The 17,181-nt window shown below is 42.8% G+C and overlaps 1 protein-coding gene across 1 annotated transcript; it reads right to left on the bottom strand.

Moving 5' to 3' along the window:
- Positions 1-264: 264 nt before the first annotated feature.
- On the bottom strand, positions 265-16,543 carry NADSYN1 (NAD synthetase 1). The gene is made up of 21 exons (XM_054390575.1): positions 16,459-16,543; positions 16,178-16,238; positions 15,611-15,727; positions 15,262-15,315; positions 14,779-14,868; positions 13,896-13,947; positions 13,084-13,172; positions 11,572-11,689; positions 10,601-10,732; positions 9,674-9,748; positions 9,376-9,500; positions 9,043-9,091; positions 8,328-8,430; positions 7,311-7,479; positions 6,811-6,946; positions 6,386-6,492; positions 5,502-5,633; positions 5,012-5,081; positions 3,925-4,053; positions 3,014-3,190; positions 265-360 (listed from the first exon to the last, which is right to left on the bottom strand). The coding sequence occupies exons 1-21, from the start codon at positions 16,541-16,543 to the stop codon at positions 307-309; spliced, it is 2,124 nt and encodes a 707-aa protein (XP_054246550.1). The 3' UTR covers positions 265-306.
- Positions 16,544-17,181: the final 638 nt, after the last annotated feature.

Below are 17,181 nucleotides of genomic sequence, written 5' to 3'. Positions count from 1 at the left end.
TGTCACTTTCACAAGACTACCCTGTATTTATTTATGATTGATGGGCTTATCCAAATGTTTTTAATTAAAGGCAATTAACTCAAGTAGTTGAAGAAAATCCTCACTAAACTATTCCTTAGCCAAAGGATGGCTTTAGTGTATTGGGAACAAAACAGGGAGTCAATTAAAAAAAAAGAGACCTGATTACAATACCACTGACAATGCTCATCTCAACAGCTGTTTGGTTCCTTTCTGTTCGTCACCATAGAATGCTCCAGTTTTGAACATTCTGCTTAGCAGATCACCAGAGTTAAACAAGAGAGCAAATCAGTCCATATCTTCAGCTGGAGAATCTCCTTCCTTTTTTTCTAGCTTGGATACCTGCAAGTGAAAAGGAAATTGATTCAATAGTAACAGTTTGCATCGAATGTCTCCTGTCTGTTCAGATTTCCATCACAGAACAATCTAGAGCCCAGATTTACCAGGAGTTGACAGTGGGATATGCACTGGAAGACAGCTGAGCTGAATAGGGTGTTAGTTACAATCAAAACAGGTCAAACTTTCTTCCCACCCACCCCCTTACCCTCCCCTCAGCTGCATGCTCCCATGAGCTTCCCTTTTTTTTTTTTTTTTTTTTTTTGTCAGTTTGGTAATTTCATTTGGCTGACCGAGCAGTAAGACAGCACCAAAGCCATTCTAGAAGCCAGGAGTGACAGGGTGGGACCTGTCAGATCAGATCAGGCCATAATCTGGAACCCTGCCCAGACCAGAGAGCCTAGAATAATCAGAACAAACACAGGAAATGCTTTTCCTGCACACATACAATTTTATGTAACTGACCTGCACTGTTGTGAAGAAGAGGAATTACCTTATATTAAGCTAAGCTGTTGTTAGGACTAACATTGTGAATCGTTTCAGAAAGGAGTCCATAAACTCATGGAGGACATATCAAGAGCACAAACTTAACACCAATATTCTGCACTCAATCTCTGGAAAATTCAGAGACACACAAAGATACTTGGGCTGACCAAAAGCAGCTAATCTTGTGGTGTGACCATTAAGCACTAGGAAAAGCAGATACCTAATCCCTGGGGGTAGGTGTGCCAGCTTTCCTCTGAGCTATGGCACAGCTCCTGCAAGTTGTGCCAGCTACTGAAATCCCAGTGAACATTTTGGCACCTAGAAACTGTTAAAGTGAATGCTCTGAATGCACACCCTTTACTTCAGACAATGATACTGCAGTTCCTAGGGTTGCTCTAAACCACTAGAAATCTCATCATCACTCCCATGGAACCTCCAGCTAGGTAGAGCTGAATGACTTTAAAACTCCAAGGGCAAACCTGGCAATTCCCAGCCAATGCTATGATCTCTACTTCATCTTACCTCTGTTCCTTCTGCAGCAAATGCAGAGAGAATTTAGCGCTTAAAAGAGTGGAGTTGACTACACTGCAAACATCCAAAGTAGAGAAGTACTTTCCACAAATCCAGATTTCTGTATCATTAGCACTGCAGACCATTTCCCTTCCCAAATGAGCTTGAGCTGTAACATGACTCTTCCAAGGGAAAACCTGGCATTACATAACTCGAGGTGCTTCTCATCTCATTTAGGCTTTCTGCCTTATTTTCCCAGTCCTGTTCCTGTGCCAGAAAAACCTCAAGTGCAGATTAAGTCCCAGGAGCATTGCCCTAGAGAGCGGTTGTCTTCTGAATTACAATCTGTACAGTAAGTGGAAACCCCTACAGTAACCTCTTTCTTGAACAGGACAGGTTTGACTCACACTATTGCAAGTTTTCCAGTTTTGCAAAAAGCTACCCATAACAATGAGTTATCGGTTCAGATTACTGCTGAGCTTGATCAGTTTAGTGTTGCCTATATGACAGATTCTTCCCCAAACCTGACTCCCAGGAGTAAGGTGCAATCGCTAGTACCCTTGCACAGCATAACTGCTGGTACATACAAACCTAGTTAAAGAGTCTAACAATAACCTGGATCATTAAAAAAAAAAAATCTTAATCACATTTACTGTAAGCATAAAATGATTACATTTTGGTCCAGATCCTACAAAAATATTTTACCCAGCTCTCACTGAGGCCAAAAGAACTTTTGTCCTGAACTTCAGTGGGAAAAAGTCTCAAACGATGGAAAAAACTTCACCATCCAGAGCTGTAAAAAAGCACTGCACGTGGTAGCTTTTATCCTGGGTTTCAAGGTAATAAAACACAATTACAGCATGTCTGGCACTTCACAGATGAGGGAATTAATATTTTATTACATATATAAACATATTCTTAAAAGCAACTGAGGTGTAAAATCTCTGGCAGAAAACACTTCCAAGGTGCTAAAATCCTTCAGCCCAGCACTTTTGCCATTAAAAAAATGCATTAAAACTACACTGAATGTGTGACTAAAACTACAAAAAGCCTTAGCTTGGGTCTCAAGCCCTACACACCTCACAGGGCTCACACTGAGTACCATGCCACTGCTGTTGCTGTATTTGAGCAAACACATGTTTGTGAGTCAACTGAGCTGAAGGTTCAAGAAAGGAGTTGTTGCAGAAGCAAGTGGGAGAAGCATTCACAATGAATTGCTGCCTCTTGCTGGCTTTTCCCACACAGATGTAGGTCAAGCCTTAATCCTGCAGCTAAACAGATCCCTTCAGAAAGGTCCTGAACTGAAACTGAAACACATAAGCTTGTTTTCTGCATCAGCACAAGACTTCCTGAGCACGGGCACACCTGTTAACTTCTGGCCTCAGTACATACATTCTCTTTTGGGTCTCTTTTTCTCTCCTTACTTTCCTAGAGATATGACAAGCCATACTTAACAGCAACACCAAAACAGCCTACCCTGAAAACAGAAAATTCTCAGCCTCAGAGTCATGTGAAAAGAACAATCACAGTTAGTTCTGTGTTAAATTCTTCTCTTAAATAAGAGAGTAGTTAGCTATGTTTTGCTGGAAATGCACTGCAGCTGGACTTGTCCCACTGCAAGGGCTTTAAACGTGAACCCACAGAAGAAGCAAAGGGCATTTACCTGTTTATCTATGCACCTAAACTGCCAGGACCACGTGGTGTTATAAAGGAAAGGCCTCAAGTCAAACCGGTTGTCATCTGGACTGTAGTTTTCAGCATGGTAGGAAGGAGTGAGAGTGGTCATTTTATGTCTGTTCATGGAATACATCCTGAAGAAATGCTTAACCTTTGATGCCACCTGGTGTACAAAGAGTAGAGCTTTGGATCAGATGAAGTTTCTCAGTGTTTATAAATGTAGAGGAGAAGAGGATTTTGGAGGCTGTGTCCTAGCTTTACACAGCCATTTTTTTCTGTCAACATTCACACTCATTATGTGCCACTACTGGTTATGAATCACTGTGGACGACCCTGCCTGGAAGAGGCATTAGGACCATTTTGAGACACCACCTTGGTCTCTGCACCTATCACTTACCAGTAAAAAAGTGCCTTGTAAAGGAAAAAACCTAACAGTAAACACTAGCCCCTACAATTCAGGTGACAATCTAAAGTTTTTCCTTTCTGTGCAAGAAGAACTGCCTAACAGCAAGGCAGATACTCCTGCAGTGTAGACTGTGTGGCAAAGCAAGAGCCTTTTTCTGTCTCAGAATACATAACCACAGGCTTCTAGAGTAGCTAGCCATGTTATTTCAGAACACAATTTCCCCCTGCAGGTATAGTTCTGAAGTAATTGTTTTCAAATTACCCAACTGCTGTTCTGACAATGTTCACCACAGACAACAAGCTCCCTTCATGTCAGAGATGCCTACCAGTTTTTCCAGCATATTCTATAGAACAATCTCTAAACACAGAACAATTAAACTTTCTCTTTCAGTTTAAAGGAGCTCTGCTTGATTTCTCTCCAAACATATTCTGTTTTGGCAAAGACATTACATAGATGACTTGGGTTTGGGGTTTTTTTGGTGTGTGCATTACCTCTCTTGGAGTACAGATTTCCTTCCACATATTAATCAGCTTACAGAACATACTGTATGGTCCAGCCTTTGCAATTTTTCTTAATTTGCCATAGATTGAGAGCTCTGCATATGTCATCCCCATATCCACCTGAAATCACATACACAGGAAGTCACTGAAAGTCTTAACTATGCAAATTAGAATGAAGAGGTTTCATGGAGCAATTACAATAACCCAAGGTAACACCAAAATTACACCTTGAGTATCTCCAGGGATGGGGCCTCAACTACCTCCCTGGGAAACCTGTTGCAGTGTTCCACCACCCTCATAGTTAAAGAACCTGTTCCTAACATCCAGTCTAAATCTCCTTTTCTCTAATTGAAACCATTGCTCCTCATCCTGTCCCTGCAGGCCTTTGCAAACAGTCCCTTTGTAGCCTTCTTGTAGCCCCCTTCAGGTACTGGAAGGCTGCTCTTAGGTCTCCCTGGAGCCTTCTCTTCTCTGGGCTGAACAACCCCAGCTCCCTCAGCCTGTCCTCACAGCAGAGGTGCTCCAACCCTCTAATCATTTTTGTGGCCCTCCTCTGGATGTGCTCCATCAGGTCCATGTCCTTCCTGTGTTGAGGGCTTCAGAGCTGGATGCAGTACTCCAGCTGAGGTCTCACCAAACCCTACAGTTACATATCCAGCAGTCCTCAGAGTAGTTGTATGGCTCACCAGTCCTCTCTTACCCAAGTGGTGAGCAGAGAAGGGGCAGGGGAGAAGGAAGGGTTTTGTCAGCAGTCATTTTAACAGCAATATCTCCTGCCTGACTCTTTTTGCGTGAAGAAAATTCAAACCAATCTGCATTTCAGAAAGCCCATCCCAAATATAAAATCTTCCCAAAAAGTAGTTCATTTGCTGTTTTGGAAACTGCTGTGAATATAGGTAAGGCTGGTGTGGGTTACTAGTGCCTCACCAGCAGCTTTATGGCTGCTGATGACATGCTTGTCAATAAGCACAGATACATTCAAGAGCAAAAAAATAGTTACTGAACAAACTTGGGGATACTAGACAAACAGATTTGGGGATAGAGCTTACCAGAGCATTTTAAAGTCACTGCCTATTACCTCATCAGTTTGAGCCACTTGTCCAGCCACCAGAGGCTCTAATTCTGCCGTGGGAGGAGCTGACATGATACTATAAGAAGGGAGAAGAATAGATTCTGTCTAGTCTGGTTTGTTAAAAATCAAATTCCATACTTTCTCAGGGCATGAGCTGATGAAGGGCTAAGGAACTCAAAAGAAGTGCTACTTGCAGGTTGTTCCAGGTTTAAAAAGCAATGCTTTATACCAACAACATAAAGCAATTCATTCAGTGGAATTAACATCAATGCTTGCCTAGAGTAACTCTTAAGACTGGCAGCATTTCAGCACCCAGCAGTTTACACTGTGTAAGGATACACATTTAAGAGCAGAGGGCTGTGCAGAATGCTTTCCTTTATCAGCATTTGCAACATTACTGCACCTTAGCTCTGTCAGCAGGGAAAACCAAACCATGGAGTCCACGGAATGTTGCACACAAATACAGCCACCAAGTATCACTGCTTCAAGCACTCACCTTCTGAGGGCTGTGAGCTGAAAATTTTCAATGCAATATTGTATGAAGTTCTTCAGATCAGTTTTGCTGATGCCACCAATGGGATTGATGTCAGCACTGGAGCAATCGTACTTCGTCAAGTAACCGCGGAGGCTGAGCAAGAGAGGAAGAGGATGGAACACTGATGGAACAGTAGAGTAACACCTCACTGTTTGTACTACAGACAGGGAGAAACAGCCTGCACATGACTGATGTGTTTATATGTATGGACAAACATGGGCACCTGCAGCAGGGCTATTCTAAAGCCATGAAACTGCCAGGCAGAGGAAGACAACCCTTGAAACGATTCAAGCCCACACTCTAACCTAATATATTTGACACAAAACAGTTCAAATGCTGTCCTGACCAACTGAAAAATAAAACCACTAAAATACCCACAGAATCAGCTGCTCTCACAGCTTTATAGAGGTTATCAGCCCCACAAGATTAAGGGGATTGCTTTAATTCTTAAATAGTCAGCTCTTAGGAACAGTCCTCTGGATTTTTAAAATCTGGTTTGAAACCCAAAGGTCACAACTTGATTCATAATGCACCAACTGAAATTCCAACAAATATCAGACTGGAAAGTTAACCTGGTAAGTGCACAGGCAAGTTCTACTGCAAAGAGCTAAGGAAAGAATATTTTACTAGAGAACTGTGACAATGCTTTGGTTACATTTTTGAAAAGTACACCATTTTCCATCTGGGCCAACTCAATTACTTTCATTAATTTCACTGTTTCCAGTGTATTCTTAGCTTGTTACCTCTTCTGGCTAATAATCTACACTGGGATTTGGTAGAGTTGCAAGGAAATGCAGTGACCTGTTCCCAGTTTGCCTTGTTTTAGATTTCTATCTTTCACCAACCTTTCATCCACATTGGCTGATCCTAGCACCAGAAGGCCCCCTGCTATCCCACGAGTCCACAGTGTCAGCTGAGCAAACAGGTAGGCAAGGACCATTCTTATTCTAGCCTGCAAAGCAAAATGAAAAATACACCAGATCTACAAAGCAGAGTAACTTTTCCCCAGTCAGAGTTGGAAGTAGATGATCTTTTAAGGTCCCCTCCAATCTAAACCCTCCTATGAATGAATCTGTGTGGGGTCATACTTTCTTGCTGCAGAGAAGCATCTACTGGAAGCCCATGAAGCTTCAGGGACACACCACAACAAGATCAGGATTTCACAGCAGCTCAAGGTAAGGGCCCATTTTGCTGCTTTACTGTTTCATACTCTTTCAGAAAAACAAAGCAAAACAAGGGTCTGATCTGATTCAGCCTACATGAAACACACCTGCACATTCTGGAGTGCCAGGTTTTCTCTGCTGCTCCCTCCATAGGCGGCAAACCGGGGAGTTCGACCTGTCACCATGCTGAAAATTCCCACAACAGCTTTCACAGCCACATCTATGTTCAGGTTGATGTGATAGCTGAGAAGAAGACAAGCAGAAGTGACTCAGCTAGCACAATTTGACTATATAAAATAGCCTTTAAAAAAAAAAGCAAAACACCCCCCACACCATGAAATGATGGTTTAAGGCTTGCTGCCATCTCAGATCTGGTATGAAAAAACATAGGAAAGAGTAACACCTTCCAGGGCCTGTTTCCAAATTCCATGTCCTTCACCAAATGCTTCTAAGTTTGCCTCACATTTACACACTTAATGTCTGCAATACTCCTGCTTACCACACCTATTGCCACTCTCCTATTTTTCCCCATTTTAAGAGTTTGAAAGCTTTACATGCAAGTCTTTGCCAGAACATAATTTCATTCCCAGCACTTTTCCACCTGTACCTGCCTATTTGCTCAGCCAGCAGTTTAGCCCTGAGGCAGGTATCCTGGGAGGAGTTCTCACTGGCCATATAGCAAGTGGTAAAGACATGCTTGCAAAATTCTCTTGGATCCTCAGGGACGTAGGTCTCATCATTCACAATCCTGCGTGCATCAGCCAGCACCTCTGCATCTGTGCACAAAGCAAGAGGAACACAACAGGAGTGGAAATTGTTGTGCTCCTGCTATCTGGAACATGCAAATACCTTTTGTATCTTGTATACCACTTAAGCTTTACACTGCCCCTCCAACAACTAACTCCCCAAATATCCTTTCATCTATAAATAAAAGATAAATACATCCTTTTGATCTATGCCTGAAAGAAACTTCCTAGAAAACATGATCCATTATGTCTTAAGGTTTAGCTAAATGCATGTAGTCTGCTTAAAGCCACTTTAAGAGCCTGAACCATGCTTTTTTTTTTACAGTGCTGAATTTAGCAGAAAAAACTCTCACAATAAACTGAAATCCCCAACCTACAGCAGCCAACATTTTGAACAATACAGAATCACAGAATGGTAGGGGTTGGAAGGGACCTCTGGAGATCATCGAGTCCAACCCACCTGCCAAAGCAGGTTCACCTAGAGAAGGTCTCACGGGAACATGTTCAGGTGTGTTTTGAATGTCTCCAGAGATGGAGACTCCACCATCTCTCTGGGAAACCTGTTCCAGTGCTCTGCCACCCTTAAATTACAGAAGTTCTTCCTCATATTTAGATAGAACTTCTTATGCTCAACTTTGTGCCTGTTACCCCTTGTCCTGTCACTGGTCACTCTAGACAGAGTTTGAGTTCCACATCCAATTCTTAAACCCCAAATGAAAACTATTCATTCACTTCAAAGAACCTGAAATCTGGATGCACATTTTTAGCTGCAGTTCTGAAGAGACACAAAGAACAACTGGGCAAGAGTCTACCACTGCATCTGTTGCATCAGCTAACATGAACTTGTCCATAAGCACTGGTCAGACATGTCTACTTACTTCCACTCCTGACTGCAAGGCAAACCTGGTGACACATGGAGTACACTATGCAAGCTGTGGCAGAGCTGTCAATTCCACCACTGAGAGGGAGGAGAAATCCTGCCTTGAAAACACAGCAAGGAAGATGTTCCAAAGAGCAAAATCAGGAAAATATTGTAGCATTCAGAAACACTGTCAAACCCTTGTAAAATAATTCCACATGCATTTCTCCAGTCTGCTTATGTTCTTCTGCAGGAAACAAACAAACCAGACCTACCAAACCCTCTTAAGCTTGCATTGACTGGATAATCAAACAAGTAGTGAGGGTACACCCTTTGGCTACTAAAGCTTCCAGTAGGTCTTTACCCTTTAATAAGAGAGAAGAGCTAATTAAAGGAATTAATTTTTTCACACATATTTCACTATTAAGCTGAATTACTCCTTCATCGCACTCTGCTTATTTTGAACACTTCCATTATGCCACTAACAGAGTTTCAAAGAAAAATAATCCCCTTTATTAAGCAAGCCAAAATGGTGCTTTCAAAGACAGCAAGATTCCTAGGGAAAGGTCTGAAGAGCATACTGAAGCCACACCTGCATAAGGGTTTTAAGTCTGAATGAGTTACCAGTGAAAAACTCAAACCTTGCACCTAGGCCTCACCTCACTTTGCATGAACAGGAGCACAGGACAGCAGTGAGCTGTCCCTGTGGCACAGAAGAGGGTACAGGTTCTTACCTGTTTGCTACGCCTTAGATAGTCCCAAAGCCAACACGCAGGACCAAGGCTGAAATTACAAAATACGCTTATTCCAAGAGAGTTATGGAACAAGACCTAAACAAGTAAATACTGTGGGCTCCCAATTAGACTCTTTCCTTAAATATAAATAAATATAAATATAATTTGTAATTTAAATATAATTTATAATTTAAATATAATTTATAATTTAAATATAAATAAGATCTTCTGTCTATCTCTTTTTATAGTTTGACTTTTGATTTTTTTTTGTTGTTGTTGTTGGCTTACTTAAATCAAAATAATTTTCAAGCAACAGATTCAGTATGTGCTTACCTGATCTCCTCCTCAGGACTGTGATGTCTCCACTGGATTGGCATGCAAGTAGGTACAGCTACATCATCAGAACACGACAGGGAAAAGTTCACTTTTACCCTGGGATAAGGATTCACTTTACTTGCCTAAGCAATAGTACAGGAAAATTGGAAAGGCATCAGTTTTAAGGTTGTGTCATATAGCTAGAAAACAGCAGATCTCTAGAATACTATGAAAGACAGGGAAATACTTTTAAAAAATCAGTAACTATTCCAAGCTGGCAGAATTAACAAAGCTAACCTCCCTAAAGAACTCTTACCGCTAAGTTCCGAGAGGAAATCTCTGCTCTGTAACTCCAAACATCCTCCAAGTCCAGAGTGGCAACCAGCACCTCCTACAGAAAGACTTTCAACATTAGACTGATTGTACACAAGCAGATAAACAACATCTGACAGGCCTGGAGAAGAATGCACTCAGCGTTCTTCAACAGAGACTTTGAGGCTCACTTCACCAGTCACCCCTGACTCAGCAGAATTATTGCATCACCACATGAGCACAGCTGGCTCCCTTCCCTGGGTGCATCAGGGCACACATGAAGCACAAGTTTACAGCACTTGTCAGGTGGCTGAGCCCAGTGTCTGGAATGTCTGGAAAAGGTTGAGCATAAATGCAGCCCTACTAATTTGTCTAATACATTTGTCCAATAATATCCAAAACAGAAAGGACGTGGACCTGAGAGAACACATCCAGAGGAGGGCCACAAAAACGATCAGGGGGTTGGGAGCAGCTCTGCTAGGAGGACAGGCTGGGGGACCTAGGGTTGTTCAGCCTGCATAAGAGAAGACTCCAGGGAGACCCAACAGCAGCCTTCCAGTACCTGAAGGGGGCTACAAGAAGGCTGCAGAGGGACTGTTTGCAAAGGCCTGCAGGGACAGGATGAGGGGCAATGGTTTGAAATGAGAGAAGAGCAGATTTAGATTGGATGTTAGGAACAGGTTCTTTAATATGAAGGTGGTGGAACACTGCAACAGGTTTCCCAGGGAGGTAGTTGAGGCCCCATCCCTGGAGATACTCAAGGTGAGGCTGGACAAGGCTCTGAGCAACCTGCTCTAGAGGAGGATGTCCCTGCTGACTGCAGGGGGGTTGGACTACATGACCTTTGGAGGTTCCTTCCAATCAAGACCATTCTATGATTCTATGACTCTAATTTCAGCTGTACCTAGCAGCTATAGATTGAACACATTACCACATCATCAAGTGAGAACTGGGATCCTTGGGCAACAGTCTCTCCATTCAGGGAAATCATGGCACATCCATCATAATACAGACGATCACCATCACAGCCCTTCTGGTTAGCTAAGAGATAAATTCCACCATTCTGGGAAGAAAATAAACATGCAGAGAAAAAAATGCTTTTCAGAATATAGCACCTGACAAAGTGATAGAAGACAAAAAGTTATTTCTCTGTCCCTGTCCTCCTTATAATCTTCCTCTGTCTTTCTGTCTTCACACTGTGAATGACTTACAGCTGGACTTCCTTTTCATTTCAAAAAGTACTCTGCATGTCATATACTCAGACTTTGGAAGAAGTTTTTCAGTACAAGGGTGGTGAGACTCTGAAATAGGCTGCCCAGGGAGGCTGTGGATGCCTCCTCCCTGAAGGTGTTCAAGGCCAGGTTGGATGAGGACTTGAACAACCAAATCTAGTTGAGAAGTGTCCCTGCCCATGGCGGGGAGGTTGGAGCAGATGAGCTCTGAGGTCCCTTCCAGCCTGAGCCATTCCATGATTCTATACACAGCAGAAACAAGCAATTACTTAATAAATTTACTTAAGCGAGGTCCATCCCTTTCACACTGTTGGGGGACAGGAGTCTTCTGTTATTAACAAGGGTAATTCCCTGGGCTGCACTTCTGCACTGAAATTCTAAGTTCAAAGTGAGCTTGAGAAAAGCAGAAAGATGATGATTATCTGAGGACAGAGCAAATACTGTTAAATACAAGCAAAGCTTGCTATGTTGCAATCCCAAAGCAGTTGGACAAATTGAACATTTTTCACAGTAAGGTACATACATTTCTTTAGGTTTGTCCCCATCACTGCTAGACAGGATTGCAGTCTAGCAACAAAATGTTTTCTTTAAAATAAACAAAACTTTCAAAGGAGAAAAATGTACTGGGGGCCATAACCATAAAAAGATTTTTTATTTTACAAGTGTCTACCTTTGCTGTGGCAGAATTCACTAAATCTACTCGGGTGTGAGCCTTCCGCAGCACGTGGTGACTCCCTGAAGAGTTAGTGAAAATTTCCACACCATCAAGACCCATTTCAATATGAGGGCTGTCAAAGCAAGAGGCAGAAAAAAAAACCATCCAGCTGGCAATACTCTGCTGTGAACACTGCAGGTATCACTTCAAACCACTGACAAATAAAAACAGCTATGTCACTGTCAGTTTTCTGCATGCCTCAGCTCAAACAAGGAAAGGACTCTTCAAAACAACTTTTTCCTGCACTGCTGACTGTTCTGTCAAAAAACCTACAGTGACTGCAGAGGGCAGAAGGGCGTTTGCTCATTCTATTCTACATGAAATGCTACCTGCCTGGGTCTCAAAGACAGAGAGACTAGGACAGCCTTGGTCTGAAAAGGCAATGTGGAGATACTCTTGCAAAGTGAGCTGTCCATTTTCCTTCTCTCCTAGTAAATCTAAAAGCATTAGTAACCAGAACCATGAGAATAGGACTTTTCCTTTCTTCTTCCAGTGTCAAAAGACAGAAATACCAAAACCCCATGGCTCGGTAACCTGTCCCCCATTCTGCAGTTACAAGGAAATTAACTGTAAGTGGGAGATTTGGAAATACATCAGGAATATTTCGTTTGTTTTGTGTTAACTGCAACAGCTTCCTAGCAGCCATATCCCCACCCCCATTCCACATCAGACCTTTGTGAATGAGCTCTTCTTTGTGGTTGGGAAGAACTTTACATTGTAACAGGAACTACAGTAACAACAGGAAATATTGCTTAAGGGCACCAGTCTTTGCTTTCCCTTAGGCTCCTTTCGTTGTTTTTGTCTGCCTTGTGTTTATGTGTTGTCTGTTGAAACGCAAAGTAGAACGTTTAAGCTAAGAGCTAAAAAAGTAATTGATACATCTCAAAGTGATGTTGCCTAGAAGCCTCTCCTCTAGCTTGTCAAATACAAGAGGTCAGTTTGTTCAGTGGAATGCTTTGGAGGAATTAGTCAAAGCTGAAGATAAAAAGAATCAAGTAAATAAAATAAAAAGACCTAAGAGTACTCTCAAATTTTAAAGACAAGGCACAGAACTGGGACAAACAGGAGATTATAACTGCTAGACAAAATTGGTAATACACACTAGCTGCCACTTTGACCATAGACCAAGTTACAGAGATGGGTTCAGAGAGGACATTTCAGCCTCTGGTTGAACCAAAAGCTGACCAATATCTGAAATGGGAGTGCTAGAGTTATCTCTCATTTGTCTCCTCATTCAGCTTTTCTGTATCTCTCTTCTACCTTTTCTTTCAAATGAATTCCACTTAAGTTCCTCAACTTACTTTGCCACCCTGAATTAGCCTAGTGAAATCTTTCCTGTGATGGCTCTATTGTTGCTAATTATATTTTAGCCCACTGACACTCTCTGGAAGATATACTGTGGAAGAACACCTTTATTTCAGGCAGGCCTAGGGTATGTTTTAGTTTCTTGTCCTTCTTCCCCTTTACCTGTTTGGTGCCCAGAGTTCTTCACATATTTCTGCCCCTAGGCAGGTATCTTTGGTGGCTAGCACTGCATCCCCAAAAGGAACAGTTTCCTGAGAGAAACAAGAACATCCTTACACACAGGTCATAGAAGAATCTATTCCATTCAAAAAGTTAACTACAAATATAAGGAAAAACATAAAATGGAATACTCACTTCTGTGGAATGAGTGACACAATATCAACCACAGTACAGCTTCCTTCATTTTAGACCAAGTTTAAGTAAAACAAAAAGCTCTAAACTGCAAATCTCTGAATTGGGTTGAAATTTTGTGGGGGCACTTCAGCACTACTCAGATCCAGTGCTTTGTTGCAGGGCAGGAAAACTGCTTTTGAATTAAACAAACCAGAGACTGCCTTTTGCTAGGAATCTCACTCATGCTTTAGTGGGAAATAGTCTAATTTTTAGACCTCTGAATCAAGAAGGTTAGATATATATATTTTTTTTAACCTCAAAACACATATTCATTTCTAATCTTAAGCACAAATAAACTCAAGACCAGAATTGTGCAAAATAAGGCAATCAAGGTCCTGTATATATAAATAAGTAAGGCTAATTTACTTGTTTTGCTGCCCATACTACCATCAGCCAGGGTTAAACTGTGCTCTCATTTAATATAGTTGAGAACTGTCACTGAAATCTATGAATCTCCAACACGACTGACAGCAGAATTTGGTGTACTACAGTTTTATGCACAAATCCTATTAATTTTATATCGCTGGATCTGGAAGATGTTAAAGGTAGAAAGAGAATTAAGAAGTTCTTTTAAAACTTACCTGTTCAGTCACCTCCTGTATTATCCTGGGTAGAAAATACTCCTCCACTTGCCTAAAACAGGTTTATAGGTTGTGAAAACACCATTATGTGAATCACAGCATAAAACTCAATTCTTATCTCCACATTCTGTCACCTTCCAACACTGATTAGAGAAATTCTATTTCAGCTTTATAGGACTGTTTATGACAAGATTCTAAAGGAGCAACATGCCACTTTGCTTCAGAAATGCCTGGTAAACAATGCTCTATACTAGCTAAAAACTAGACCTAACAAAGATCACACCGAGCAAGTCAAACACCAAACAAAAGGTTGTTTTTTTGCAGTGTTACTACATGAGTAACTCAGCACTCATCTGCTACGGACTGGGGTTAAGCAAACAGATGCTCAAGGGGTCTCTCAGAAGTACTTCACTAAGACCATCAGAACTAGTCTGACTAAAGGATGAGTGCATGGTATCAGAAATAAGCATCAGGCATATCATGCAGCACCATAAGGTATGTAGCTTTCATCCTGAATTCTGACAGAGCTCATCCATTTCACAGTGATTTCCAGTTTAATACTGAACAGGGTGCAGCAACTCAGATAAACACAGGCTCCTCCAACCCTCACCTGCATGCAGTTCCAGAGTGGGCACAAAGAAAACAATGCTACACTGACTTGTGGCATCACTCTGCCACACTTCTTCTTCCAGTTCAGCAATTCAGTGTTTGGCTTCATTTAATAATTTCTAACTGAGCTTGAGTTATGTAGCTCAGCTGACTCTGTCTTGCTGCTCACTCTGCAGCAGCACCGACGCATTGCTGAAGAGATTTCAATCCTTCTGCTGTGGCTGCAAACAGCAAGCTGTGGTTTTAAACCCAAGTTTAACAGTAGCCAGCCTACCTTGCTTTGTTCCATGGAGTAAACCACCTGAGCTCTCTGTAGTTTCCTGCATTTGCCAGTGATATTTTGGGCCTGATCAGAAGAATTTTTCTTAATACATAAAACAAAACAGAAAGGGTGAGTAAGACCTGATGTACAGCCAGGCAACACTAAATAAGAACACTAATACCCACCCTTTTTCCTGTTATCATGTATATTAAACAACCACTACATAAAGTGATTTTTAAAGAACCTGTTTGCAGACTTAAGAGTTTAGTTGTTTTTTTTTTTTCTGGAGTCTTTCAGAAAGCAGTGGAAATTTAGTTTCTACAAATTCAGAAAGGAAAAAGGGATAAGGGAAAATATGAACTGTCTTTTCTAAAATTTAGTAGATAGGAAGACAACTCCACCACTCTCCATAGCACTGAAGAATCCTAAAGGTCAAATGTGTCTCTGAAAGGACACACTCAAGTATTGTCTCACAACACATCAAGAATTACTTACTTATTTAAAAAGATCACTCGGCAGTTGTAGCGAACATTTCTGTGCAGAACAGGCCTGTGAAAATAAAAAGCAAAAGTTAGCAGTGGCTAATCTCATTAAATGAAATTTAAAAAGCTACTTCAAGGTTCCCAAAAAGGCTCAAGCAAAGATTTCTATATTTGTAAAGTTTATCTTTCAGAAATTGTTTTGCATGTCAGTCCCAGTCATGGCAATTAAAAGGGAAAGCAGTGAAGCTCTCAAAATGTGATTAAAGGTTTAGTGCAGTGCAGAGCCCTTGCTATCCAGAAACACAGCAGAGGCAGCATTCCTGAGCACCTACCCCTTTATAATATCCATAGGAAAAACTTACATGCCCACATCACAGATAATATCTTGAGTAGCTGGAGACTCCAAAAGCTTTGCCAGAACTTGAAATGAATGCAGGAGTGTGTCAGACTCATAATAGTGATCCGAGCAGCCATAGCCACTGCATATAAAAGCATTAGACATAAAAAAAAAAAAAAATATCAGCCAAATCAGCACCAGAGCTAAGGGACCAGCAGCACCTCAGCTACAGAACACCCCATCCACACGGGCAGTTTCTACAGAACAGGCAAAAGCAGTGCTGCCAAGGTCATCCCTATGGACAGCATTTAAAACTCTGGATTGCTGGGATTTTCCTTCCACAAGCAGCAGCCTGGGCCTGCAAAATTCAAAGCACCACAGGGAGACTCACTGAAATAGGTCAAATTACCAGTTCCAGTCACGTTTCCAAGAGAAGGGAACCGACCTTGTGCTTGCAGCTACACTTCTCTTTGCACTGACATGCTTTAAGTGATGCTTTGGGCATTACAGTGCTGAATGGCTGATTTTCCTACCAACCGTTCCTCAGTAAGTACCTGGGAAGGTCCCAAAGCACAACCAGCAAAGCCCCTACCAGATTTCCAGCTCAGGACCAAGCCGATACCGGGCTCCTTTGCTCTTTGCGATGTCGATACCTGGAAAAGGGGTGCATTAAACATCAGCCAGACGCTTAGGACCGCCCTGCACCGCTCAGCCTCCGCCGGACACGGGGCCCCGCGGCTCCGGGAATCGGACAGCACAAACCAGGCACCGCCTCCGGTGCTGCCCAAGGAGGAACGCGCGTCGGGAAGGCTCCTTCCCCATGGCAGCCGGCGAGCTCTGAGGCCATCGAGCCGATACCGCCGCCCCACTCACTTCTCAAAATCCTCTGCAGGTTGCCGTCAAAATCCAGAGCCCACTGGTTGAGGGCGCAGGTGGCCACGGTCACCGCACGGCCCATGGCGCCCCGGCCGCCTTCTCCGCCGCTTCCGGGGCGGTACGGGGGCGGCACAGAGCCGCTCCTCCCGGCATCAGCCAGTGTCTGCCCAGGGCGGGGTATGGGTCTCTGCTCGGTGGGGCTGACAGCAGTTCCCGCCCCGTCAGAACAGCAAATGCTGGCTCTGCTGAGCGCTGCTAGCTAGCCTCAATGTGGCTCTCCCGGCGGTGTGTTCTGCTGCAGCCCCGGACACGGTTTCTGCGGTTTCGTATCCCCGGAGCCCAGAGCAGCAGCGATGCGGTCTGAACCTTTTCTTTTTTTCATTTTTTTTTAGTAGGTTCCACGTAAACATACGAGAAAAGTTCTTCCCTTTGTGGGTGGCAGAGAACTGGAACAGACTGCTCGGAGAGGTTGTGGAGTTTCTTGTCTCCGGCGGCATTCCAAAGCCGCCTGGACACGTTCCTGGGTGATTTATTCTGGGCGATCCTGCTCTAGCAGGGAGGTTGGACCAGATCATCTGCAGAGGTCCCTTCCACTCCCCACCAATTTGCGATTCTGTGTCTCTGTGAGTCTAACCTCCTGCATCATGTCCCTCATTTTTGGCTGCCGTCAGCCTCTCTATAGACGGGATTCGAATTTGGTTCTGTACTAAACTGCCTCCT

This window comes from Indicator indicator, chromosome 21 (assembly GCF_027791375.1).
Source record: "Indicator indicator isolate 239-I01 chromosome 21, UM_Iind_1.1, whole genome shotgun sequence".
Lineage (NCBI taxonomy): Eukaryota > Metazoa > Chordata > Aves > Piciformes > Indicatoridae > Indicator > Indicator indicator.
The sequence above is the reverse complement of the archived record's forward strand: the minus strand, read 5'-3'. Positions and strand labels throughout refer to the sequence as shown.

Excerpts from the sequence above, each read along its gene's own strand:
- NADSYN1 (XM_054390575.1), bottom strand. The coding sequence starts at position 16,543 with ATGGGCCGTGCGGTGACCGTGGCCACCTGCGCCCTCAACCAGTGGGCT. Across the intron at positions 5,082-5,501 it reads CAGCTCACAGCCCTCAGAAG|TATCATGTCAGCTCCTCCCA; the intron begins GTGAGTGCTTGA and ends CCCTTCTTATAG. Across the intron at positions 361-3,013 it reads TTAGGTGCATAGATAAACAG|GTATCCAAGCTAGAAAAAAA; the intron begins GTAAATGCCCTT and ends TTTCACTTGCAG.